Below are 27,190 nucleotides of genomic sequence, written 5' to 3' on the forward strand. Positions count from 1 at the left end.
GTAAATTGACTAATAATACATTCTGAGGACTTCAAGCAGGACCAAAACACTTCAACATGCATGTCACATCCCTGACTCTTACCCCATTCGAGATGCATAAAGTTTTCAAAGCATTTTACTCTAGTTTATCATTCTTTAAATTAAGCCCATTTGAAATCCCTAAATCATGCCCCAATGACAAAAAAAAACTAATTTTCTTTCTACTTTTCACACATATTATCTCCAGCTTAATTTTCATCTTTGTATTGTCATAATTAGGAGTAAATTCTACACTGGATCAAATAGCTTTGAAAATCCCTTAGCTAATGAGTAAGAAAATATATTATTGGTTGAATCATATTAGAGGAAACTGTGGGAACCTTTAATGATTTTTCAGACTATATTTTTTCCATTTTAAAGTGTATAAAACAGTCATAAGCATTACTAAAATGTTGTAATGAGAATACAAATACAGTAGCCCAATACAAAAGCTACTGCACGCCTCTTAGAATGTCACGCTGAGTCCTCAAACATTGTTGAATGCTGGACATGACTGGCTGAACTCCTCGCAGTTTTTACATCTCTTTGTGCAAAAACATCTGTCCTCTCAGGTTACATCAAAGTGCTTTTCCTTCACTAAGAAATGGTTTTTGGAAGAAAAACACATGAAATACCTGCTGCACCTGTCTCTGTGTAGTGCTGTATTTTCAAACACTGTCACCTCTAAGCAAGGCTAAAACACACATTTAGCTCTTTTAACTTTTCATCCTAACAAAAGCCTTTCATGGTGAGAATAAATTCAACTTACCATTCTTTGTACCTTCTATAAGGCATCTATGTCCTCTTTTATAATACAGTTTCCAGCAGTGAATGCACCAGTCTGCTTTTTGTACAATGTCATTGTAACCACACGTGTCTTGAATTGTCTGCTCTCAGATATATATTCTCATGCAGTTTATTTGCCATTTTAATTGTCTCCACATTGCTTACATTAAGCCAGCTTCCCTTTCTATTTCTGTGCCACATGTAAAACTCAAAACAAATATTTTATTTCCGTTTGTGCAAACAATTACTCTTTTTAAAACCATCATCTATCGCAGCTCACAGACACCCACCTGAGTGCCCCTTATCTGGAGAGATTCGTAACCTCCTGACCACACCAGCCCTCAGCCAATCATGAGCCTCTACATGGAGAAAGCCCAGTCATGCTCTCAATGGAGCACAGTTAGTCAACTGGTGCTCTCAGAAACTAACTCTGCAATGAGATCTTCACAGCTGACGACAGTCATACAGTACGTAAGGTATGCCTCAGATGGTCATGTCACTGAAACCCATTATAATAAGTCCATCCACCCATTTATCCCTTTTCTAACTGCTCCATCTAATTCTGCAATTTCCCTCACAGGATCAATAAAGTATCTATCTTCATGGTCATGGGGGAGTGGAATCTATCCTGGTAAGCAAGGGGCACAAGGCAGGATACATTAAGGACATGACACCAGTCCATTGCATACTAAGTCAATCCACACTTCTACTTTGACACGTAGGTTTCTTATTTTCCAATTTTCCTCTCAGGAATCGTAAAGAAAAGTGGGAGTTTTGAAACTGCATGTCGACTCTGGTGTTAAGCTTGTTGGTAACCAGAGCCAGAATAGGTTTTCATCGAGCTACAGACCAATCCACAGCCCATAGGAAGAGTTGCTGAGGTGTTCCTTATCCTCTGGGTGCAGTAACTGAGCTCATATAAAGATAAGGATATAATCAGGGCAGAGCGTGATTCATGAGCACATTGATTATCAGTCCAGGTCTGTCACATGCTACCTTCAGGGGCAGCAACATTTGAAATGAAGATTCAAAACTGGAATATCAGACAGGGGAGGAAATAAACAGGTGTAGAAACTAGAGCTAGAGTAGGTAACAGAACTCAAAACTTTTACTGTGCAGTTGTAATGAGTAAACAAGTAAAAAAAGCACTAGTTTAGATTATGGGAGTGGACTGGATAGATTATAGGATCCAGTATGACCTTTGAAAAAGGCTTCACTGGTTGACAGCTTTTGTAAATTTTGAATGTTGGAAGCAATATACAGTAATAATAAAAAAATCCATTTATCTCATCCATTTTCTGCTTCTTCCAGTGAAGGGGTCGTGGGAGAGCTGGAGACTATCCCAACAAGCAATGCACACCAGTCCATCACAGGGCAGACAGACACAAACACAGACACGCACACACTCACACCAGGGCCACTTGTTTTCCAGAAGCTAGATAAGCTGCCAGTATGTCTTTAGACTATGGAAGGAAACAAGAGGACCTGGACAAACCCAGGCAAACACAGGGAGAAAATACAAACTCCACACAGATCCACACAGAAGAACTGAACCCAGGACCCCATCGCTGTGCCACTATGCAACCCCCTCCCCAAAAAAAAAACAAACGTATCCTGCCTTTTTAGATTACAATAATGGATTAAAATGAATTGTGAATCTTCCATTGTATCTCCATGTTTAAGCACAGATGATCATCAACACACTGCTTCCCCTATTCTAAGTCGAGTGCTCTCACCCTCCTGGGATATTCAGCTAGGCACCTTTGCTAAACTCACCCGCTAAGTAGTTTGCCCTTTGCATCTCTCCTTCAAAGTCAGCTTGTAGCTGCTGGCAGATGTCAGGGCTTGTCTGTCTATTTAGGCAAAATTGCTGCATACAGCGTCTGTCAGACAGATCAGGAAAGAACCTGTTGTGTGTATCATCCGTCTTAGCTTTTGCTTTCCATCTGCATCCATCAGTTACCTGCTTTCATTGTGACCCACCTGCCATTTCAATTTTTGTGGGGGGTTGTGAAACGCACACAAAAATGTCTCTTTCTATAGCTTTCTAAATCAATTGCCTTGTGTGTGTGTGGACGAGGGAGAGGGGTTAATGCCCCAAGCCTCAGGCTCTGATGGGTCCCACTCTCGAGGCTGGAAGAGTGAGTAGATTGTAGATGCTATACTCTGTAACACCACTGCTGAGATTTGTTAAGCAAGTTCAGAGCATGCATATTGTTCATGCACACAATTGTTAAGCTGACATCATATGAGAACGTTATAAGCATGTGTCCGTGCTGATTTTTAGCTAATCCTTAGTGGGCCTTATCAGGGTTGTGGAAAAAAATACACAAAATATGGTGATTGGCTTTCTGCAGACACAGTACAATTACACGGGTTTTACGCCTTCGAAAATCACAGCAACAAAGAGAGCATCTGTATTCGTGGCAAAATTATCGGACATCAAGGAACAATAGAACCTAACGCCACAGTGATGAGCAGGAAACTGAATATCAGGTGCTGATGTCGCATATACTTACGATTTGAACAAATGCAAACATAGGTTGGGAATTTCCATCTGATATGTCACAACCAGAAATGAATGAAGCTTACATTGAAAAACACTGGGAAACTGCATATCTGGGTGATTCACAGACAATCTTATAACATCTTGGCTATTTCTCTGATCTTAGAGTGCCACGAAAGAAAGAGTTAATCTCTAAAGAAACCAAAACTGCATATTCCATTTCTAAAATCTATAAATGGCAAACACAGGTACTGTGCTGTACAGAAATACACTGACAGTGGCTTCAAATGATTGAATGTTAGGCTTTGTGGATTGGCCATTCTGTCTATGGTGAAGGTGATCACATCAACCCTGGGTTATAGATGCTTGATTAAACTTGTCAAGAAGAAGCTGGACTTCACAATGCAGGCAGGACAATACTTACCGTGATTGGTAAGATCTTCATAGCTGTAAGATATTCCAGCAGCTAATACTGTTATCTTTCATAATTCATAATATAACAACATATGAAACAGGTTAAGGGTTCATTATATGTTGAAAGTTAAAGAAAGGAAAAATAAAGTTTTGTGAAGGATTGTGAGGCACCTGAAGAAGACTTCACAGCCAAAAAGTTGTGTTTCTTTTCTTTACCTTTCAGCATTAAATAAACCTTTACTGTACCTGTTCATTTGTAGCCTACACATGCTGACACAGCACTGTCTATAACAATATACTGTAATATACTGTGTGTTGATCACAGCAGTTTTCCACTGCTGTTGAACGTCATGTTCATCTGTGTAGATTATTAACTGATTAACATCACTGATTTGTTCCTGGACCTGGCCCCTGTATGGGACAGCCTTGACACTTTCCACCAGGCATGTATGAACAGACATGAGCTGGCTCATTGCCTGGGAGCTCGCAGTGCTTTCAGTGAAATCTGAATCACTCTTCCGACAGCCATAACTCCCAAGCTCTCCTGTAGGAGCTGTGGCAAAGGTGCGTTCTCTGCAGGAAAGTGGTGGCACAAGGGAGCACACACCAGTGATTAAAAGGGGGGTGATTCCAAAGTGAAAAGATAGAACAAGAAAGAGAAAATGAAGCTAAAAAACATATCAATTCCAAACTGGAGTTCACCAAACTCAACCAGGCTAAGATGGCAAATGTCCAAAACTTGTCACAACTTAAAAGTTCAGTGAGTGTACTGGGGAGCAGAAGGTGGGGGATTCCTTGTGATTAAAAAGGTGTGACTCCCAAACACTTCAGCTTCTGATGGCTCGAGCTCTGCCCGAGGGAACGATTAAAGACGAAGGAAATCAGAAGTGTATGAAAAAAACGGTCTTCAGAAACAGCGACAAACAGTATCTTAATTAAGCAATATAAGTGGGATGAGCTGCCGCTCTCCTGAAACTGAACTGAATGTGGTTATGACCCTGCGGGTGTGTGTTTATAAGAATTTTCACAGTTGCCCCTTCTCGAGCCCTTCTGATCCATTCCCTCTGCTGGTCTTGTAGGAGGCAGGCAGAAACCAGTGCAATCAACAGTAATAACTGCATTCATGTAAACCCTTTCCATCCCAAATGATCCCAAAGCACTTTAACCTACCGGCAGGTTTGCTGGGCTGGACTGGACTGTACCTATTCACCTGACAGTTCAGAAAATGTCAAATGTTTGCCGGCAAGTGGTTGGCAGGAAAAACACCAACATGAGGCACAATTGAGCTTCTGCCCAGATCGAATGCCGAGCTGAGATGGTGCTGATAGCATGTCTACCTACACAGACATCCGTAGATGCCTAGAGGAATCAATGCCAAGGCACCCCACAGCCGTAAAGGTGATTGGAGGTGATCTGTCTAGTTATTAGCGACATTCTCTAATATTTTGGCAGGGCAATATATAGTTTAGTCTGATTCTGAGTTCAAACTGGGAATCTAACCAAGAGCCTTGAAAAAGGCATCATCCTTCCAAAACTCCTGCTGTAATATGTTTTGTTGCACTGTAGAAAAATCAATAACATACAGTTTAAAATTCACGTAACAAAAGAGAAATTTCGTCGGAACAGAAATCCAACCTCCCTGGACATTTCTGGTACAGCACGTACATAAGCTTCTAATTGTGCGCTATGGACTGGACTCCTTAATTATCCTTTTGAATTATAATTAAATACGACACTGCACAGAAAAATATGAGCCCCGAAACCGTTTGAACATAAATTCAGTTCTAAAGAAGAAACCACAGAGAAGCCACTGGAAACAGCTGAACCTAAAGGATGTGAATAAACATGTTTTAAAGACATACACTACGGTACATGCAGTCTCTTACATTAGTACAAAAACTAAAATACAACAGCTTTACACGACATTAAAACCTATTGTTTATATTTCTTTATACCATTTACTAATTTTCATTCCGTTAGTCCTTGACTAAAAATATACTAATTAAGTATGTGGTTGTATCTGAATATTGTGGTTGTACTGTATATGTTATAAGTACAGAATGACTTATAATTTCATCATGACTAAAAATCCCTATTTTGTGCAGTGACATATTTGTGTGATCTCCTGTCTCACAAACTGAAAATGACTTGAGAAAGGAAGAAGTTATGGTTCAATGGGAAAATACTCTTTAGGACCTACAGTATGGTTAAGGGGCTGACCATCCTGATGTCCACATAGATACTGTATACTCCCCCTCCTCCAGGCAAGCAAGTATTGACTTACCATCTTCTGTTGGTACGTAGATATTCAGGTAGAGGCAGTCCTCACTCTGGTTCTGAATGTAACCGGCCACAATATCCAGGTTGTCTGTAAACCACACAGGGAGCATAATTTCCGGCAATACCCCCTGGATGTTTTGTGGGCAAACATGAGCAAACTGGGTAGCATTTCTCACATCCGGCCAGGACCCAGGGGCCTCAGGAGGCTGGAACCTCCTGTCTCCGACGGGTGGGGTGGCATAAGGCACCCCAAGGTACTGCTCCACCGGGCCGAGAATCTCATTGTTGAGGTCCTTTTTGATGCCTCGCAGCTTGCCGTAGTTGGTGGTAACCATGGGATATTTGTCAGTGCTGGAGGTGTCACCTTTATGGCACGAAGTCAGAGCCACTCTGAGAGCCAAGCCAAGGAGCCAAACCAGACAGGTGTCAGACATTCTCTGGGGACAAGACCTGGCTGTCCCTACTCTACACTCGGGGATGGCAAAGAGGTACATTTTCGACGGGCGCTGCGTTTGGAGTGTGCTACTATTCCCAAAAGAAAAAAAAAAGGCTGCCTATGTATTTGAAAAAGGCAGTATAAAAAAGCCGTCGGAGAGGAAAAGGCAGGGAGAGAAGGGATTGGAAAGGTCAGGAGAAAGTGGTTATAGGTTACTCAGTTTATTTCAGATCCGGCAATTCTGGGCTGCACAGAGCTGGTCTGCGTTTGCCTCTCTGTTCCGTTCCATCTTCCCATGCAACCCTCATTCAATTGCTGGGCGCCTGATGGCTCTACTCCATTCAGCGATGTGCTCTGTCAGGGCCTGGAAAACAGCAGAGGGAGAGATTAGGGATGTTATTAGATTTGCTTTGCCTCTACAACCAGCCAACCCGACAAGACCAGACATTATTCTTTAGGAACCAGGGAAATTCTGAATGTTCCAATGTTATTGAAATTAATTTGTACAATATTCAATTGTAAAACATTCTGAAGCTCTGTGTGATACATTTATTTTCAATTTACCTCAGGACTGAGTGCTCAAAAAAGTTATGGTTTTGTTACTCTGATCTTTTTTTCTTTTGTATGCCAATGAGATGAGTAACTTAGTACTTTCACAGCAACAGTCTTTTGAAGTGACATGTCTGTTGGTAAATAAAAAGATTGCAAAGCCCTGTGTTTAATGTGTTACATCCGCTTCATGTTTATAAGATGTGTGTCAAGATTTTCCCAACTTCAGCAGGAAGTGCTTAACCTCTGCAGTGTCAGAGTCATTCCACACAGTTTTATTATCTCTTAGATCCTTTGAGATGTGCTGTGCTACATTCATGCAAGAAATGCTTCTTCTTATTAATACTATTTATGATTAGCTGACTTACAAATATACAAAAAATCATGAAGAAATAATTCAAATACAGTGCTTGTTCCAGGTAATAGCAAAGGAAAGCGTGATCCATTGAGAAGTAAGCCACAGAGAAAACAAGAGTCAGGAATCACTGACAGTATGGAAGGAATGCCATCGAGCAGGGAGCAGGATTGGTTGGCGATAGGAACTCACGACTACATAAGGGAGATCACAGGTGCTGTCTTAACAGATGTGTCCCTTAGGTGGTCATGTACTGAGCACTTCTGGTTTCAATGTTTATTTCAAGTCAGGCCCTGGAAGTGGGGAAACGGGGAGTAGGAACAGTCTGAAGGTAGAGAAAGCTTCAGGGAGAGACTATAGACTTAGGTAGAGTGGTGAAGACACTGGAGAGACTACAGACTGAAGCAGAGTGGTGAATACACTGGAGAGACCATAGTCTGAGACAGAGTGGTGAAGACACTGGAGAGACCATAGACTGAGACAGAGTGGTGAAGACACTGGAGAGACTACAGACTGAAGCAGAGTGGTGAAGACACTGGAGAGACCATAGTCTGAGACAGAGTGGTGAAGACACTGGAGAGACCATAGACTGAGACAGAGTGGTGAAGACACTGGAAAGACTACAGACTGAGGCAGAGTGGTGAAGACACTGGAGAGACCATAGACTGAGGCAGAGTGGTGAAGACACTAGAGTTACTGTAGACTGAGGCAGAGTGGTGAAGATACTGCAGTTACTATAGACTGTGGCAGAGTGGTTGAGACAGTGGAGAGACTATAGGCTGAGGCAGAGTGGTTGAGACAGTGGAGAGACTATAGGCTGAGGCAGAGTTGTTAAAACACCGCAAGGTGAGGAGTGTTTTGAAGTACTGTAGATGTGTGCAGCTACAGGAACAGGAGAAACAGGGGTAACAGTGTGGCATGAGAGAAAGAAGACAGGGAAAAGACTGGGCAAGCAGTTCTACACTGACACTGACAGTGCAGACAAGAGCAGATGTGAAACAGAGATTTGTAATCCAATTTGTTAATGACTGGATAGTACATACTGTATTTCTTAATCACACTAGAAGCTACCTTGGGAAAGTATTTGCTCTGAGTGAAGAAATAATCCATTGGCGAATATATCTGACTGCTCGGAAAGAGAAAAAGAGAGGCAGGCACAATCTCATTCCCTGGAGTGTAAGAGCTGCAGGTGTCTGCCACATTGTAATTAATAATAACCAGCAATCAACTGATGGATTCTATGGGGCTTTTAGAATTGAAGGTAGATTTATTAAATCGCCTATTTAACAAAGAGCTCATATTTACTTTGATTATCAAAATGGTGTGTTGGGGAGAGCAAATATATTGAAAAGACATTAGAAAGAGAGGTGTGAGAAGAGAGTGAAATTCATAATTACTAAAGTATACAGCTCATCAGCTATAAGTGAGTAAGCTATTATAAAATAAACTTGAAATATATCATCTCCTAACAGCTGCTCCTCAGCTCCCTGGCCTCTATCACTTGTAATTATATATCACTTGTAAGATTTTAATTGGGCTTATGATGGTACTGATTATACAGGTGCACTACAGCACATAAAAGGACACAGAAAAAGTTTGAAACCTTAAAAGGGCTGAAAGAAAGACAGACAGGAAGGCAGGAAATGAGAAGAATCTAGAAGGAGAAGAGAGGGAGAGAAGACAGAAGTAGTTGTGTGATTCATGGTGAATGGACATTTGGAAGACCAGGCTCTCTGTGCACATCCATACATCCATGTTCTAACCATTTTATCCTGTTCAGGGTCACAGGGGAGCCTAAGCCTATCCCAGAAAGCAACAGGTGCAAGGTGGCATACACCCCGGACCGGATACAAGTCCATCAGAGGGCAAACACACACACACAGTACAGTACAGACACAAACTCGACACAAAAAGGACAGCAAGGCAGCCATGTCGACCACTGCATTACTGTGCTGCCCCTATCTGCACAAACGACGAGTTCAATTAAGGCACTGCACGCCAGCTTGATCAAAGCCACTCAGGAAGTGCCGCCAAGCAAAGAAGAATTAATCATTCATTTCTGCTGAACCCATTTTGACCAAAAGGGACTCTTGGGTTCCCTTTAAGACGAGTTTCGTACCTGTGGTAGCTCTCACTGTCAGGTATCAAATCAAGCTGTAATTCCACGTTGGAGGAATCGGAGCTCGCAGAGCAGTGACAGACATCAACAAGGACAATGACTGAGGTTCCCTTATTAAAATTCTTAATTAGATTTCACACACATCAGGACACAGACATCTGCCATCCAAAGCCTGATCACCAGGCTTAGTTTAGTTTCACAGATGAGCTACAAAGGCTGTCTGAAGGCCGCAGTACAGTATGTCACACAGTCCAGACCACACTAACTCATGTTTCTGACATTAGGCTTCAGGGAGATACGGTTACAAGTTGTTAGGTTGTTATAGCTGGATTTTCTTGTGGAACACTTTTGCAACAGTAGTTAAGTGCTAGATTTTTTTTCTCAAAACAGGCGTCAAGAGAGAACACATATTAACAGTGCGAAAGAACAAGGAGCTGGGGAGAGAGGGGGTTTAACAGAGATGGTTTTGTGCCGAGGCTCGTGGTTTTTTTGATGCAGCTCATTTACTCTGGCTAAATTGCTCATCGATTGCCGGGCGGCTGAGCTCTCTGCTCAAGCATTGATCTTCCTTTCCTGGCCTCTAGACACACTGAAATTTGTCACCCAACATCACACCCAACCCAGTTCTGCTTACTTTGTATTGTCTTTCTGTGAGACTGTGTTCGGAGCATTTGGACAGGGGCAGATGCTTTCGTTTGAATCTGTTGGTTAAGTGATGCCTGAGAGAGCAGCAGGGGGCTTCTGGCATGATAGTCTCCAAGATATCATGTGCAATTGTAAGTTTTCCAGTTAGTGATGGCTCTTACAGTATGTGAACTTAAGGAGTTACCTAACTCATTGAAGATTCTTTCTTGATTAATGTAGGTTTTACTCTTCGTCCCTGCTACAATTTCAACCAATTAATTGAGATTCCCTTAAGAGGCACTGGGGTGATTTGAGTGGTAAGGAAACAATTCATCTTTTAAAATGGATCATATTAAGGCCACGGCCTATTTGTCTTCAGATGTAACCCTAACTTCAAGGCATGCATTAAAACAGCAGATCCTACCCGACGCTGAAGCAAATGAACCCTGAAATCCGAAAATCAAGAACTTGCAGAAACTGCACTTGTTTGATTGTTTATGTTTTTATATGCTTAACTGGGGATAATGGCTGACGGTCACAGTCTGGACCCGAATTTGTAGAATTGCTAAATCATTCAAAATGAAACGACAAGGGCAGCAGAAATCTTGTCGGCATCACAGTGTGAACCCAGTAGTATATATATTGGCACAGCATTCCCTCTGTTTTCTAACCACTTCTTCCAATTCAGGGATCAGAGCCGGCAAGCAACAGGACGCCAGTCCATTACAGGGCACGCGCGCACACACACACACACACACACACACACACACACACACACACCAGGCTGATTAATCTACCAGTGTGTCACGGACAGTGGGAGGAAACTGGGGCACCAGGAGGAAACTTGTGCGAACACAGGGAGAACATATGGACTCCACACATATCGCGCTCCAGATACGGAACTGAACCCAGCGCCCCAGCGCTGAAAGCCACTGCACCACTCTGCCCCCCCTGAAGACTCCGTCTACCGCGAATGTCTACTACGCGTGATTTGAAAATTAGGTTTAACGAGGAACTTGATCAAAAATCTTCTGAAAGTCAAAATGTTCCATATGAAACACTCTGTTGGTATCCACTACTGTTATTGGTTATTCAAAGATCTCTACCACATTAGCTAAGCTTGGCTAGCTAAGCAGAACTCTGCAGTACAGTAAATGCGTATTTATTCGTGGCATGAGATTCTAAAAAAGACTACTGTGACACCCAGGTGGGCATGTTTTAACGGGATCTTTAAAATAGGTAGGTCCATGACAAGAGACACACCGAGGGTTCAAAAACAGTGTTCTTTAAATAGTATTGCGCCAAAAACAGCCAACCACAACCCAAACCGATACATTTGAAAAAAGCCAAACTCACTTTTGAGCTCCTGACTAGACGTCTTCATGTACCTAACTTGCCAGGCAGCTAAGCTGCTTACCAGCTTCTCTCCCTGAGACTCTTCACACAAAAAAATACCCTTCCAGCCTACAAGCTACAGCCTACAAGCCTACAGCCTACAAGTCCACCCTCAGCCTCTTACAAAACTCTTCTACTGTAAGTATACTCAAAATTCACAGTTCCAAGTTCATGGCCAGTCCTCCTCTCTCTCCTGATAGCAGATATCATCCAACTGACTCACCTAGAAAGCCTCTAGTACCTGTTTTCTAAACATTGTCGCCTGACCAATTGTCTTCTCACAAGCGATCAGGTGACAGAGGGCAGCCATACTCATTCCCCATGGCTTTCTGGGAAATGTAGTCCAGACAAGGCTCCATCTTACCAGAACCCGCTGCCCTCTCACACTACAGTACGTGCTCAGTCAACAACCATCCTGGGATATCTAGAAATGAAAAAGCAGGGGCGGGGAGGAGTTAAAAGCCTTGCTATAATCACCTCTGTACACCTCCACAGCGCCTCTGCTTAGCAACACGCTGGAACACTGAGCTGAATTTCCATACAGCAGAAGTATTGCACCAGGCATTTTTTTACAAACATGAATCAAACTGCTCAGCCAAAATCTCAAAAAATGTGAAATAGAACACCACAGGGCTCCCAAATGGCAGTTCTGCCTTACAGCAGCAATTCCTCCTAACGCCTCTTCATTATAGATTACATCCTAGTTTCCAGGCAATAATCATTACTGTCAGATCTACGGCATTCTGGTACAAATAACAGATCTTTAGTGTGATTGTACACCTTCCCTTCGAGTCAGTCCTCGAATCGGGAACTTCCAGCTCAAAATGCAGAATTTTCACAGAAAAACTCCCCAGTAGTAGGTCTGAAGTTATTACCTTTATTAAGACAGTTACAAGTTACATGTAGCACAGTGGTACATCACCTTTCAGTTATTGTAAGTCTTTATTCTGGACTTGTGGCCAGGAGATTCCCTGCTCTGCCACTCACTGTGTGTCACTTGTCCTGAGCGAGATTCTGGGTTTTCTTGTGCTCTTTTGGATGATACATCACAAAGAAGTCATGTTGTACAGAGTTCCTGTTCTAAATGCCTCAATATAATAGATGAAACTACTGTTGGACCTACAGTTTACCACTAGTTTCAGTATGTTTTTATTAATAAAAGTAATAGCATTAGTATTAATGGAGCAATAAGACTGGGGTGTGTGAAACCACAAATTACAGCAGGTGCCATTTATAAAGAATTCTTTTAAAATAATCCTGTGTTTCAGAGGAATAGATACTGAAAGGAAATTCTGCAATACATGTTTTAAAGTTACTATATCAATAATTAAACACAAACATATTGTCACCAGTATCTTCATTTAGTCTACTAGAGACAGCCTACCGGCCACTGGGAGTGAACGGGCCCTTGATAAACTTAGAAGACCCTGGAGCACAGTTCAACAAACAAGACGCACGACAGTCATTCGTAGAATTAATGATGGACAAAGCCAATATTTATGTTTCCATCTGCATCATACAGATTGTATGAGTTATTTTGTAAATTTCCTAACAAAATATACAAAGGGAGGTCCAATCTAATATTTATTACTGATTGGTCCATGAATCAGTAGAAGGGTTTAAAGCATTGAAGTTCTCTGAGAGACTGCTTGGGTATAAACTATACAGTATGTGACGATTTGATGAACTTTCCTTTTTTAAAGCATCACAGATGCTGGAAACCCAATATTCAGAACGGCAATGGACTTTGAGGTTTTCTAAGACCTCTGCATATCTGTACTGTACTGGATACTTAGAATTATGTTTGCTAACAAGCAAACCAATGTGTAACTTTTTATTTTCTAGATAGAAATGTCAGGAATCTAAAAATATCTGCCCTTCCCTGTGCTGGGTTTATATGAAAAACAACAAAACCTACAGAAGTCACAGTGTAGTAGAGAAATGGAGAGCAATTGCAGAGCTCAGATGACTGACAGTGGGCAATCTGGGAATTAGTTGTAGTACAGTAATGGTTGTAAAAAAAGGGCCTGTTATTCATGCCTGTAATCTGGAGGGTGATGGCACTTGTTTGTTATTTAGATGAATTCAGAGAGGCAAGACTGAACACAGAAGCATGTTCATGTTTCATTTCATGTTATTAAGGCCAGTCTAACACCCCAGCATGCTTAAGGCCGTGTATAAAACTGCGGGACAGTCTTAATGGTCTATGGCTGCAAAAGGAGATCTCAGCAACTCTGAAACAGGGGTGATTGATGGGTTGTGTTTGGCCGGAGCTGCAGTAACCAAGACAGCTCAACTTGTTGATGGGTGAAGGAAAGACCTCATCAGCAAAGGGTGTGTGGATGGTGATATCTGTGCATTAAAGTGAAGTCAAAACAGGTGGGGAACTGCAAATACATTTCCTGCAAATTTAATCCTGGGACACAATCAGCCACTTCTATTAAAAATAGTCCACAAAGAAGTCCATGGTTGAGCTGCATTGCACAAACTACTGCACCAGGAAATGCACATTTGTAAATCCAGTACTGCAAAGAGTACTGTACAGGCAATGGACTACTGAGCAGTGGAGCAATGTGATGCATTTAGATTAATCATCCTGCACTATGATCTCAACAATTATAGTGGCACTAACCCAGAGAACTCTGCAGCCCTGAGTTCTAGCACTTCTGTAATGTTGTGGGCAAATGTTTGGTCCACTATCTGTACCTTGCTGCTTAACATAGAGCATGATGAGGGGAAGGCAGAAGAGAGGAAGCGAGGCTAATGAGATATAAAATAATATCGAAGGAGAGAGAAAGAGCAACACATTAGAGACAAGGCAAACCTAGAATGAACAGATTTTTTACCATAAGTCAAGAAACTTACTTTCACATAGCGTAACACTTGAGTTGTTGGCCCATGTGATGTTGGTAAAAACTTCAGCGCAGAGAACACTGTTGCTGGTGGTTAACTCTGTCTTTGATTATTAATAGAGTGCACAATAGGTGGGTTGAAGATGGATTTCATTCTGAAAATAACAGTAATGTAGAGTACAGCAAACTACTGTTATATTTAAGGTCTGAATGCCACTCAGCAGATTTTCTGTTTGTCTGCTGCAGGTGTATCAGAATCTGCAAAATGTAAATAATGAAGGCAGTGTCTCCGCTGCCCTGTATGTACTGTACCTAGCCATAGCCCAAGTCTTCTAGCTATATCAGCAGAATTTAACAGGGCCAAAACCGACCGTGCTGCAAATATATTTAAATGTCAAGATGCAAGAACGGCACACGTGCAACATGAAATTGAAACATGAATTAAAATGATAAAAAAAATTGCATTGTGGTAAATAACAAAGTGTTTTACAGTAATTATACAGCACATTCATCAAAAACTAACACAAATCATAAAGGAGTGCGTCAGCAGAAAAAGAGCACCGGATTCTCTGTGTTCACGATGAGCAGTTCATTCATTTTTTCTTGATGTCAGAAAACCCTTCACATTCGCGTGCGGTCTCCCGAGACAATGCAAAAAAAAATGAAAGTGGAGTGAATCTTACTTTAAATATCTAAAAGTACTCAGAATAATGTTATTTTGATAAAGGAAAACTCAAGTAAAAACAAGGGGTACCGAGTCCGAGATTCTGAGTGACCAGGCGCCAACGTACAATACAGCACCTGCAGGCGAGAGATACAGTACATTTGTAAATCTTTCTGCTCCAGTTGTGGTGGAAAGTCAGGGAAAAAAAACACCTCAACCATGTTAGGTTGCAAATCCCAGCAGCTTACAGTGTGGGTTATGCAGTCAACATGAGGCTCTAAGAGTCCGTGGAGGTGCCACCAACAGCACTTCAGTGTTTTACAATGTGGTCCTGGATAGTACACAGCCAGAAATCGCAGTAGAAGCCTAATACAGAAGAATCTGAGTTCAGTAGGGCATGCTGAGTTCAGCAATGCCACCTCAATGCCCCTTGTTATGGTAATATTATGAATACCCTGTGCCATGGTGTTCCACTATACTTTCAGATTTACTTGACCATTGTACAGTAAGTGAGCGAATTACTAAACAAAAGTTTTCATATGCAAAATCATTCTCTAAATAAAATGTTTGATGGAATTCAAGCATAGTAATACAGAAAGTATTCTGGAAGAATTCGAGTGCAGAAGAAAAGGAAAAAGGGTAAGAAAGAGGAAAATGCAAAGCAGGGAGAATAGACTGATAATAAAAAGTAGGCCAGGCAGGGGAAAAAATAAAGGAAAGAGACAATATTTCAGAAAGACCATAAAACAATAAATGAAGAACAAAGACAAACTAAATCAATGTGGGTTTTTTTTTTCTTCCTGTCTCTGGAGGGATTTTATTTGCTTGTTTGTTTGTTTTAAAAAAGTGGTGACTTTGCTTTGTTATGGACTTCCTTGGCAGAGTTTAATTTCTTTGGATGATGTGTTGCATTCCTCTGCATTACCCCGGGCAGATCACTGCTCCCTTGAGGTGAAGGGCTGCAGTCCCCTGCTGACGAGAAAGTGTGAGGGGACTAGAGAAGAGATAACTAATTAAACCACAGAGACCCCCTCTTAGAGCTGTTCCTGGGCTGAAGAGGGACAAGCAGCCCTGTAATGCGGCCTTCATTAATTATTTTATACATAAAATGTTCTGTTGTTACTTTTAATAAAGATCTAAGCACCGCTAGGAGTACAATAGAAGCAAAAAGGCAAAGCTGATAATTTCTGCATTACTGCATCATCCATTTGTATCGCCTGCAGTTTCCAGGTCTGAACCTGGACCTGTTACAGAACAGCACGGCTGTGAAAGCACATTGTGTCAGTCTAAACATCTGTAAACATGTAACTAACAAACACGGGCTTATGGCAAAAAACTTTGATAGGTCCCGTGTCAAAGGTTCCATAAACACAACACAGAAAACTGTGGAGTGCCCTCACTCTGCTTAACCAAGCTGAAAAATTCCTTGGAGCTGAGCAGGACTGATGACAAGGAAGACATGTTTTACACAACCCAGTCCACATGGACCAGGGATTTCAATCTGACTACCTCAGATTTTCTTGGAAAGCTGACAAGCTTGACCAAAGGCTATGTCTGCCTTTGTCTATGACTGGGACTCCCCAGGCATGCATTTATCGACTCCAAGTGTCTCTGTACCTGTTTCTTATATAATGTGATGCGGTACACAACAGCACAGGCCATACTTAGATACCTAATCCAAGTTCCTGTAAATCACTTTGAATTGAAAAAAATAACAACATCAATATTAGTTATTATCCATCCATTACCCAAAGCTGCTTCAGCCTTTGGAGAATTGGAGAGAGAATCTAATTAGATGACACCAGTCGATCATAGGGCACACACACGTTTTCTTTGACAGTACGTCTTTGGAAGTGGGGGACAAACAGTAGAAAATCTACGTGAACAGAGAGACATGCAGAGGGCCTGGAATAAAAACCAGGACCCAGCTGTATATCAGCAGTGGATGGAAATGAAAAAGAAAAGTGGAATTTACTTTTCAGACAGTCAACCAAACCTTGATAATATTCCAGTTTTCTTTTTCCATAACGACTCTGCTGGTGAAAAGATTAAGACGTCAGACGACGGTCTAAGCAGGGACCCCAGACTGTCCCAGGCAGGATGCGGGTATTTTGGAAACAGACACAAAACATGTTTTTGTGATAAACGGAGTGCAGGAATGCCATTCTTTACCCTTTTGTTTTTACCTGACATATCAATTCAAGATTTTGACAGACAAAGTCTCTGTTTTTACTGACACTGAGAAATGGGAGTAGTAGGCGCTGGGTCTACAGACTATGGTGCCTCCATGACTGTCCCCCCTTTAGAACTCCCATGTTCACTTTATAGATATGCTGCATGAACTACAGTATGTGCCTTTGTGCACCTCCGTATTCTACATGTGCTTCTTTTACTGACAGCCTCCCTGTTGCTGTTTAGAACTCCCTAGCTTGCTTTGTTACCCAGGGGTCCAACAAAAAAGAGCAACATGAGGCAAACAACCGAACCACAGGGGAGGCAAGGTCAGGGGGCGTTTGCTGTGCACGTCCCATACACGGCCTATTGTCTGCTTGACCTTCCAGAAAAACACGGTCCTGGGGGAGAAGCAAAGGAGACTTGCTGCTCATATTGACTGGCTGCTGGCTGCCCTGTTATTTCCTGGTTACAGAAGTCCTTCTCATCGAGCACATTAGCCAAGAGGTTCAGCAGCTGCACCTGGAGAAGGGCAGATAACAGGTGCAAGCCCTGCTCGTTGCCCTCCCTTTAGCCTCAGAGCCCCTCGTTCAAGAGGCTGTGGCAGTGCCTGAACACCGTGCCTCTGGACATCCCACTTCATCTGGATTTATTCTTACAGTCTTCATGGATTACATGCCACCCGAATCCCTCAGAGGAACAGCTAGGGACTTGATCCCTGAATGGAAACACTTGCTTGCTGCAGGTTATTTTTGCTTCCATTCTACCTAGATTGTCTATTGCAAGGTAACTGCTGTATATTCTTATACAGTACATGTACAGTAAGGGGTTCAGGTGGGTAGCTGCGTCAGCATGCGTAGGCTGCAAAGGAACAAGTAATAGGTTTATTCCATGCTGAAAAAAAGAAGAAAGAGAACACAATGTTTCGGCTATGGAGCCTTCTTCAGGTGTGAGAGAGACAGGGCAGTAGGCAAAGGTAAAGTAGCGGGAGAACAAAGGTTGAGAGGGAGGAGGAGTGAGAGGCGGGAGCAGGGGACAGAAAGAGAGGCCAATCAAGAGGTGTGAAGTCAGAATGGGTGCAGAGAGGTGTGAAATGAAACTTCCAATGAATGGAGAAAATTTAAAAGAACAGTAATCTGTCGTTAAGGGAAGGGAGAATGTGTGATCCTAGCTGCAGAATAATTTTAGTTTCGGTGGTCTTTCTGATGTATGAGTTCGGAAAACCGTCTTTGAGAACACAGACGGAGAGATTAGAGTGGTCGTGGCCGTCAGAGGTGAAATGAGAAACAATGGGCGTGGAGAGATCTTTAATCTTCACAGCCCTGACGTGTTCTCTGAAGCGGTCTCCGAGTCTCCTTCCTGTTTCCCCAATGTAGATGGCTGGCCTTATGTACAGTAAGGAGCAGCTATGTAAGCTGTGATGTCTGCACTGCAGGTAAGACCTGTTCTGCAGCCCAGTTGCAGGCTGTTTTGCAGTCTGTTACAGGAGAGGGACAGTCGTCACCAGCCAAGGTGTACCTTGTTCTGTACGCCAGGTCATGATGGCGAGCCTCCTGAGGCCCATTCCCTGGTTATCCAGTTCTATAAGGATGTAAAACGCTTAGCTCCTGGTATAAGAGATTGTTCTACAGCACATCCTATTTCCCTTTCAATGCCATTTCTTAGAGCATGCATTAGAACTGTGTTTGACTGCCTGTTATTGTCCCTGCATAGTGTGCTAGTGATCTGCATGGCTGCTCAGTGCAGAATGCTTGTCTGCATCTTTCTGGTAACAGCTCTAGAGTGTCATTATGCCATAACCATGTATTCTTTCTTTTTCAGCTGAACCAGGTGATGGAACTCTATCTCCCTCTTTCTCTTCTGTTGATGACTAATATTTGAGCACACCTTCTCCTGTGTGGAGCTTGCAGCATTATACAGAGCAGACGTGGGTGAGGCATCATACTGACCATCCCTGTAGTGTCACAGTGGGACAGAAGAAAAGAAAAATACAATAAAAAGAAGTAAAAACACGGCCTCAATGCTCTCTCCACAACCCCCTCCGGGGCTGTCGCTGGAATGTTCTCCCCTTGCGGGGATTTGCTCGTCCCTCCGGGGAGGTGTTCAGTGTGCTCTTCAAGAGCCCCCACAGCTGCGGCTCGTCTTAAATTAGTCAGGTCAGCTGTGGTTGCTAAGGCAACACGTCGCCCTTAATCCAGGGCTCCGCCTCCACACTGAACATGCTCTGTGTTCTGCCTCACCAGCTAGCTGCAGCTCAGATGTCAGACAGACTGGCCCACTGAAATAGGGCCTACTCTACTGCCACACCTCTGGATGAGTCTGTGTGTGCTGGAAGGTGATCATGCTCTTGTTGACTTGTACAGATCATGCCTGCTCTACAGTGTCCATGCCTACACTACAGTGGCTCCTCCCACCTATTCACTGTTTCACCGAGTATACTGCCCACACCTTTTTAAAGTTCCATCACCTAGATAAGTTTGGTTTCCAAACTTCTTTGGCAGCCTGTGTGCAGGATTAATCAATTAAGGAGGAAGTACAAAAAAGTAAACCTTCCCTGTACTCTCTCAGGATAAGGGCTGGAAGTAGATATCACACAAATGATTAGCCTGTTTGTAGCACCAATATAAATGCTTAGGCCACTGCCACTAGAGTACTTATTATTTTCTTACAGGGAGCCAAGCTTACATGAGTTACCTAAACTTTAAAGATGAGTCTCTTGAAAAAGAGCTATTGATATATATTTATAAGCCAAGCAAATCTTGACACTTGAAGCTGTAAATGAAGTAAAAGATAAGATATTTGGATATTTCATCTCATTTAATTCTGTGAAGAGTTGAAATTAAAACGGGGCTAAGGAAACACAAGATTCAAGATTCTCACAAACGTTCTGTATGAGGTTGAAAGCAACAGTTCAGGGCACACATTTAATTAAAGCCAGCTACCAAACAATAAATCAGTAAACTCATAACTGAAACCAATAACATACAGTACATTCAATGTATATGTAATAATAAAAGAGCTACAGTATAAAAAAGCCATTATTTATGTTTAGTGGTAGAAGAGTTGGAGGTCTCAATCATGTTTGTCAGGGATATCTTTCCTGTGTTTTGTGCAGGGCTTGTTCAATCTCATTGTGTAGGCTCTTTACTGGAGCTAAGGCTTTCATAGGCCAGAGATCTAGACGGTGCTTACAGATTGCTTCTGTCATTTTTTTAAGTGGATTTGAGTTTCATATCATCTTTTACTTTACTTCCTTGTTGTCCTTCCATTTCTGATCTTCATTTACTTTTGTTGGAACCAACAGCTCCTTTTGAATTGTTGAAAATGAACAAGAAAGATGAGAAAAGTGGAAAGTGAACAGAAACTCCAGCATGCATTCAGACAAGAGAAAAGGATTATACTGTCTTTCTGAAGAGACACATCCCTGCCAAAACCAAGCAGGAGTCTGCAATTATGGTGGTGTTCAGATCTAAGACATAAGTGTATCAGATATTGGTTTCCTTTCATTGGTAAAACATAAAACAGTGAGGAGAGGAACATTCTGGAAAGATCCATGTATAGCACAGATAAATTAGATGAGAAATAAGGCCTTTTAGGCAACCATCATGAACTGAAGCATTTTAACACTCACAACTGTACATGAGTGGGGGTTTGATGCTCAATTCCTGTGCAATACATAGCGCTCTGCTAACTCATGTGGCAGAAAAAACCTCAGAAATATACATATTAACAATGCACATCTCTGGAAAGTGAGTTTTTCTGTTTTTAACATACCATTTTATATCGGTTCAACAGTGGTTAATAACTGGCTGTCCCCTGCCACTGCCCTTTCAGTAGTGACATTTCCAGGAACTCATTTACTGTGACAGTCAGGTTTACAGATTAATGACAGTCTACCATGACATTAAAACAATGAATTGGCGTACGCAAGGAAATACAGAGAACTGGTCACACAAGGACACTGTTAAACCCCAAAGGCATTATAGCCACTAGACAAAGAAATTAATATGTTTTTTTTTTTTTCTGGCATCTAGTCCCTCAGAAAAGTAAACACAACCACTTGTGTTTAATGAAAAGGAATCACTGATGCGCAGGAAGCATGGAATTGTACTTTAACTCTAGCCTGCCTACCTGTTTTTAATGGAACATGGCTTTTCAGTTAAGTGGGTAATAACAAGGTTAGAACTCAGCTGAACTTCAACAAAGCAAGCATGTCTGTATTTAATAGACTGCTGGTTAAATTCAGCCCTGTAGCCTGAATATCCTCAAAGCATTATACCATACACTTTCTAATAATTATGCTGAGTAATGCTGTAAGGGCATCTCTGTAAAATGAAGCCGAAATCATGAAATAAAAATCTAAACAATACATTTCAAAACAATGAATCAACACCATAAACCAGAATATCTAAAAATACTAGAGAGAAAACTATAGGAGAGCACCTTATTCACACCACCATTTACCAAAGCTAAAAAAAGCTACCAACTGACTCCATTTATTTAAGAACATATAATATCTAATAGTCGTATCAGAAAGGTTCAGACTAGATTTGATAGAAATGGTGCCTATTTATCTTTCTGTGCAAGATTCACTGTAATGAAAGGTCCTGACACCAAATGCAATTTATCTTTCATTCTGTGAATGTCAAATATGTACTTTAAAGATGAAGAAAATGCACTTATCATATTGAAAGCATTACGGCCAATAATTTTACTGCATGTAAGTTTACTTCTTAGAAAAGCCAAAGTCTGGGGAAAAAAAAAAATCAGCCCAGAATTCATCAGGTCTAAGAAGTTAATTCCCTCTTTGATCAGGTTAGCTTTTCAATGGCACATGCCACACAAAATCAGACATCACAGGATGTATGGTTAGCTGCTCAGTCTCAGATGCAATGCTGTCTGGAAAAAAAAAACATGGACAAAGCACAACTTTCATTTTCTAGCTCGTGCTTAAGACCCTTAACATTCAAATATGTACAAACATGAAACTTTATGTTTTTTGAAAGAAATTACTGACTACAACAGTAGGCTGCATGGAAAACATGCAGTTTCACTCACTTGTAGTTTCCCCATCTACTGCAAGTACAGTATTTCTGGCTACAATATTAGAACACAAGAACAGCTACAGACGAAAGGAGGCTATTCAGCACATTTAAGACCAAAGAATTGCTCCAAGAATCCCATCCAGCCATGTCCTGAAAGAAGCCAGGGTATTGACTTCTGGTAGCTCCAGAGCAGAAAAATCTCTTTTATAATCTGGTGATCACAGCTATACAAAATATTTTAAATGTGGACTTACTAACTACAATTCTAATATAACATCTCTTGAAATTACAGTATGTACTGTATCGTACTATTTTATTTTCCATTGCTTCTCTTGATTTCTAGAAGATTTCCATCACATGTCAGCACTACACTACCAGCATTTCCTGTTTTGTATTTATAAGGTTTTTGTTTACCTACATCTCAGCAGTCTTGCGTTTTTTATAAAAGTCAATTTTTTACGATTCTACAGTGTTTGATTATCTTCTTAGTTTGATATTGCCAACCAACTGGTCTAGTTTTTGAACTGTGTGAGAATCGAATTAATCTAATTCATTGACATACATTAGGTACCTGTAGATCCCTGTGGTATTTATCGCCATTTGAAATGATTCACGTACACTATGGAGCAATAAAATAAATGACTAATAATAATGGTATTTTGTTTAGTGAAATAAGGAATCCGGAAAGTGTGTAAAAAGGAAGAAGGGTGATCATAGGAGATTTTAATTTCCCTCATACAGTCTGAGAAAATCCAACTGGGAGGTCAGGAACAGCAACTACAATTCTTTACTCCAGCTAGAAGGCATGTGTGGATTGATCTAGATCTGATTTTCAAACAACCAAGATACATAAGGAAAACAGAGCTGTGAGAACTTTCAGGAAACTGGTTGTGGAGCCCATGTGGCCAAGACTCCTGTATGGTAGCACGACACTGGAAATCTTGACACTGCTTGAGACGGATCCTTGCAGCACAACTCTGTTTACACCTGCCTCATTAGAAGTTGAGGCCCTTAAGATGATGTGCTGCTTCCTGTTTATTTCCCACTTCTTTTGAGATTAATCAGAAGATTAATATCTCTTCTGCTGGATCTCATAGCTCTGGTGAGATATTAATATATCATGTTGCTGCTTTTATGTTATCAATTGTCCCTGTTGGTTGTTCAAAGTCTAGTTATTTGAGTAATACATTACTTTTCTAAATCACATTGTGTTGGGAGGATTCTTCCAGATTAGTTCTATTGCTTCCATAATGTTAGCAATAACGGAAGTGTTATAACAATAAAATAATAACTGGCTGGTCCACTGTTTTCTTAGTTAATTCTTCTCTTATTTTTTAAGAACTTAAGATCATGAATCTAAGAGAGTCTATGAATAACATATTTCATTTCCATACGAACTCTGGGAAATATGACCAATCTCCAACAATGTACGTTGTATGTTGTAAATCCAGTACAGTACCAATGGTGCTCCTTCTATAAGACCTGGTATGTTTTGTAAATATTTGTTTTGAAAAAACCTGCATGAACCATTCCATTTGCATATTCACTGTTTCCTTTTGGTCTTGTAATATCTAATAGATGCCTTTACTGTCAACTCTCCAGTTTACTTCAGATTTTACACTTCCTGGAGCACTGTAGTCCTGAAAATTGTTTCGTATTATTTTTTGCTTCTGCTGCAATACACTATTCTTTTCCGCTACTCTCATCACGATACAGCTGATGTAGTCATGACTATCTTTTAATCTTGAATCCTTTTACATAGCCTGTAGAACACCCTCCATCTTCTGTTTTTTATTATTCTCTCAGAGAAACCATTTAGGCCATATTTTCATAGATTTTGAGCTATTTCTTTTAGGGATATATTTGTATCGAGTCTTTAACACTCAATACAAATTACATTCTTTGTCTTTTGACTCCGAATCTGTCTCTTCCCAGTTCATTGCTTGTACACTTTGCCTCATTCTTTTCAAATGTACTTTTCTAAAACTGTAAACTCTAAACGTTGTGAGAGATTTTATATAAATGGTCACACATTCTAGTCACAGTTTCCCAGTGGCTCATGCCTACTCCCTTAATTATATCCTGGTTCGTTTGAAAAAAAACTAGGTCAATTAAAGCATTTTCTCTAGTAGATCATTATCCATTTCAACTATATCAATTTCAGTGTCTGTATTTCCCATGATAACATCAAAGATTTATGCGTGAATAATTAATATTAATTCATTCGGTTGACACGGTTGTCCTGGTTCTCCTAAGGTTGATACCAACAGAGTTCCAGAGAATTTGGAATTACAGGGAACTTGTTCCATCACCGACCAAGGCACCTAAATCTACTCAGTATTTAGCCTGTTTTCTCACTCAGAAGTCTGCAGGTCAGGCAGGCCCACACTGTACAGGACATCGGTTTAAAACCTGTAACAACCAAGAATCCCCAAAACACTGCCTCTCTTTCACTGGGAGGGTGGCTTTTAAGTGCTTTGTGGCCTATCGGTCCTCTGATTTGCTCCGCTCAGCTGTCTGGGACTCGGTCCTATGAATCTACATGCTCAACCACGGATATCTCCATCCAGAGTCAATCACCTTCCACATCACACACTGGCTTCACTGTGCTATGACTCTTTGCCTTTTTTATGACAAACTCTTTGTAACCCAGCCCAAGAACCCATCCATCCATTTTCTGGACCACGTTATCCAGTACAGGGTTGTGGAGGAGCTGGAGTCTCTCCCAACAAGCCATGTGCAGAGTACACCCTGGACACGACGGCAAGACACACACTCACACCGGGGCCACTTTTTCCCAGAAGCCTATTGACCTACAGTAACAGCATGGTTAAAAGACACTGTAGTACATTTAAAAATCTAATATATCATGGATGTAGAAAACAAGTCAAGATGTACAAAGAAGAACTAACATAAGAGAGGGAAAGTTTACAAGATGACTGAAACAAAGCATCGAGTTCAAATATCATCCGAAATTCAGATTGCTATCCACTCTTCTAGGCTGCTACCCAGTTAGCCCTTTACTAGTTACTCAAGGAGTCTTATTAATTGGAACATTGTCATATAGAACCCATCTACTAAAAGGGTGACAAAATCGAGCTTGGTACTGTATATACGTACAAACCAAAATTCCTGCTTCTGCTACAGTATATGCATGATTTATGGAGATGATAATCAGAATTAAAATGCAGCATTGTATTGTTTCCAAGGAATAGAAATCATGGACATAGGATACACAAGTATTGGTTATCTAACCTGTTAGATGTCTTGGAGTTTACAGCTCAGGTTTACAAATTATTTTCCTCCTCTAGACAGTGAGGAGAAGCAATAAAACTAGCAAAAACAAATACAGTATGAGGGTATATGGTTGTACAGTGTAAGTGCAGAATTTTAAGGACTGCTATACCAAATTTTACAACGGAATAATTAGACTGCATTTCAAATATTTTTTGGCCACAATACAAAAGGAAATGCAAAAGGCTCTGAACTAGGTCTGATAAAGACAAAGCAGGTATGAACACGTTTTTGGAAATGAGAGTTATTCAAATTCTTAAAGCCAAAGGACTTCAGGATTAACAGAGAAACACAATCAGGGGCCACGGGTAGCAACTACAGCGAAGTGCCCAAGAAGCTGAGAACAGGGAACACTTTTTACATTTGTTTACCACAAAGGGGTAGGGGGGTCTGGAACAAGCTGCCCAGCCATGTTATTGAAGCCGATACTCTGGCTTCTCCCTGGGAACGACAGGATGGGACCTTCAGATCGGCTGTGTGTAACCAAGCGAGCTGAACAAACCTCACGGCCCTGTCTTATTTGTAACCCTTCGCATCTTCTCATGTCTACGTCAGGCCAGGGTGACCTTGGCTTGGTGCACGCCCCACCTGAGACCCCCGAGGTCGGGCTGGGCCCCTGTCAGTAAGCAACGTCCTCCTTGGTGCTCATTCCACTGCAGGTGCTGTGAATTGAGAATGTGTAGTTCAGGGGAAGGCATTCATGGTCATTCTGTGCTTAAAAGGGAGTCATGGTGATGGATGGAGGTGACTGGTAATCACCAATCTAAACATTGGGCACATTTAAACAAACTTCCCTTTTTTAAAAACTTCCCATTTTTGAAAAGAACACATGTTGTCAGAAAGCATTATCAAACCCCTAACAGCGGGCTAGATCTCTTGTTCTTCATCGCTCAGGCTGTTAGCTACAGTACTGTAACTAGAAGTTTTTTTTTTAACATTACCATCTCACTTCACAGAAAACCCATTTCACCAGCGCAACAGCAGTCTGATAAGTCACCCTTTGTAATCCTCCGATGATGTGAATTTCTGGAAGGAAAAAGAACCAGCTGTCTGAGCACCGAAAACAAACATCTCTTTAAAGCACTTAATACAGAGGGACTTTGAAACAGTGAGCAGAATTTAAGCACCATTTCTAAATTGTTACAGGCAGCATGTGAAAAGATTTAAAAATAGCTTTCATGTGTCAGAGTTGATGAATTTGTGCAAAAAATATATTTGTTCTCATGTCACTATAACCACTTCAAAATGGATCTGGTTTGACTGGATACGTGTTGAAGGACACTTATTAACATACTATCTACATCCCTTACTAAGAGTTCCTGTGCACCTGTGAATACATTAGAAAAATGAGAGGGGGTGACTTTTTAAGTTTTGTATCAGTACTAATTTGTGAAAGTCCTCATTTGTTCTAGATTGCATAAACCTATGTTAGAAATGAAGTGGCTGTATTTATTTTTCTAAATTGTGTTTTTGTACAGCTGTACAGAGATCATTTCCTCTTGGGGACAGCTTCTTTCAGTGAGCTGTTTTAGCTTAAGTGTCTTCTTCAACTATCACATCTGAAACTAATGACAGCTGTTTTAAGAGTTTGTAGAAATATCCAGTACATTTAGTCTAGAGACAGACGAGCTTTGAAAAGGGTATGATTTTTTTTTGCTACTACACCTGCAGATAATAAACA

At 41.2% G+C, this 27,190-nt stretch overlaps 1 protein-coding gene across 3 annotated transcripts in view; it reads right to left on the reverse strand.

Moving 5' to 3' along the window:
• Positions 1–27,190, reverse strand: part of nlgn2a (neuroligin 2a) — a 229,268-nt gene that overhangs the window by 123,888 nt on the left and 78,190 nt on the right. For all 3 annotated transcript variants that reach the window (XM_069186811.1, XM_006627356.3, XM_015340569.2), the window contains exon 2: positions 6,009–6,804. In XM_069186811.1, coding sequence (XP_069042912.1) covers positions 6,009–6,498 — 490 coding nt within the window. In that variant the 5' untranslated portion in view covers positions 6,499–6,804. The remainder of the gene's footprint in view (positions 1–6,008; positions 6,805–27,190) is intronic.

The sequence above is a fragment of the Lepisosteus oculatus genome, chromosome 3 (assembly GCF_040954835.1).
Source record: "Lepisosteus oculatus isolate fLepOcu1 chromosome 3, fLepOcu1.hap2, whole genome shotgun sequence".
NCBI lineage: Eukaryota > Metazoa > Chordata > Actinopteri > Semionotiformes > Lepisosteidae > Lepisosteus > Lepisosteus oculatus.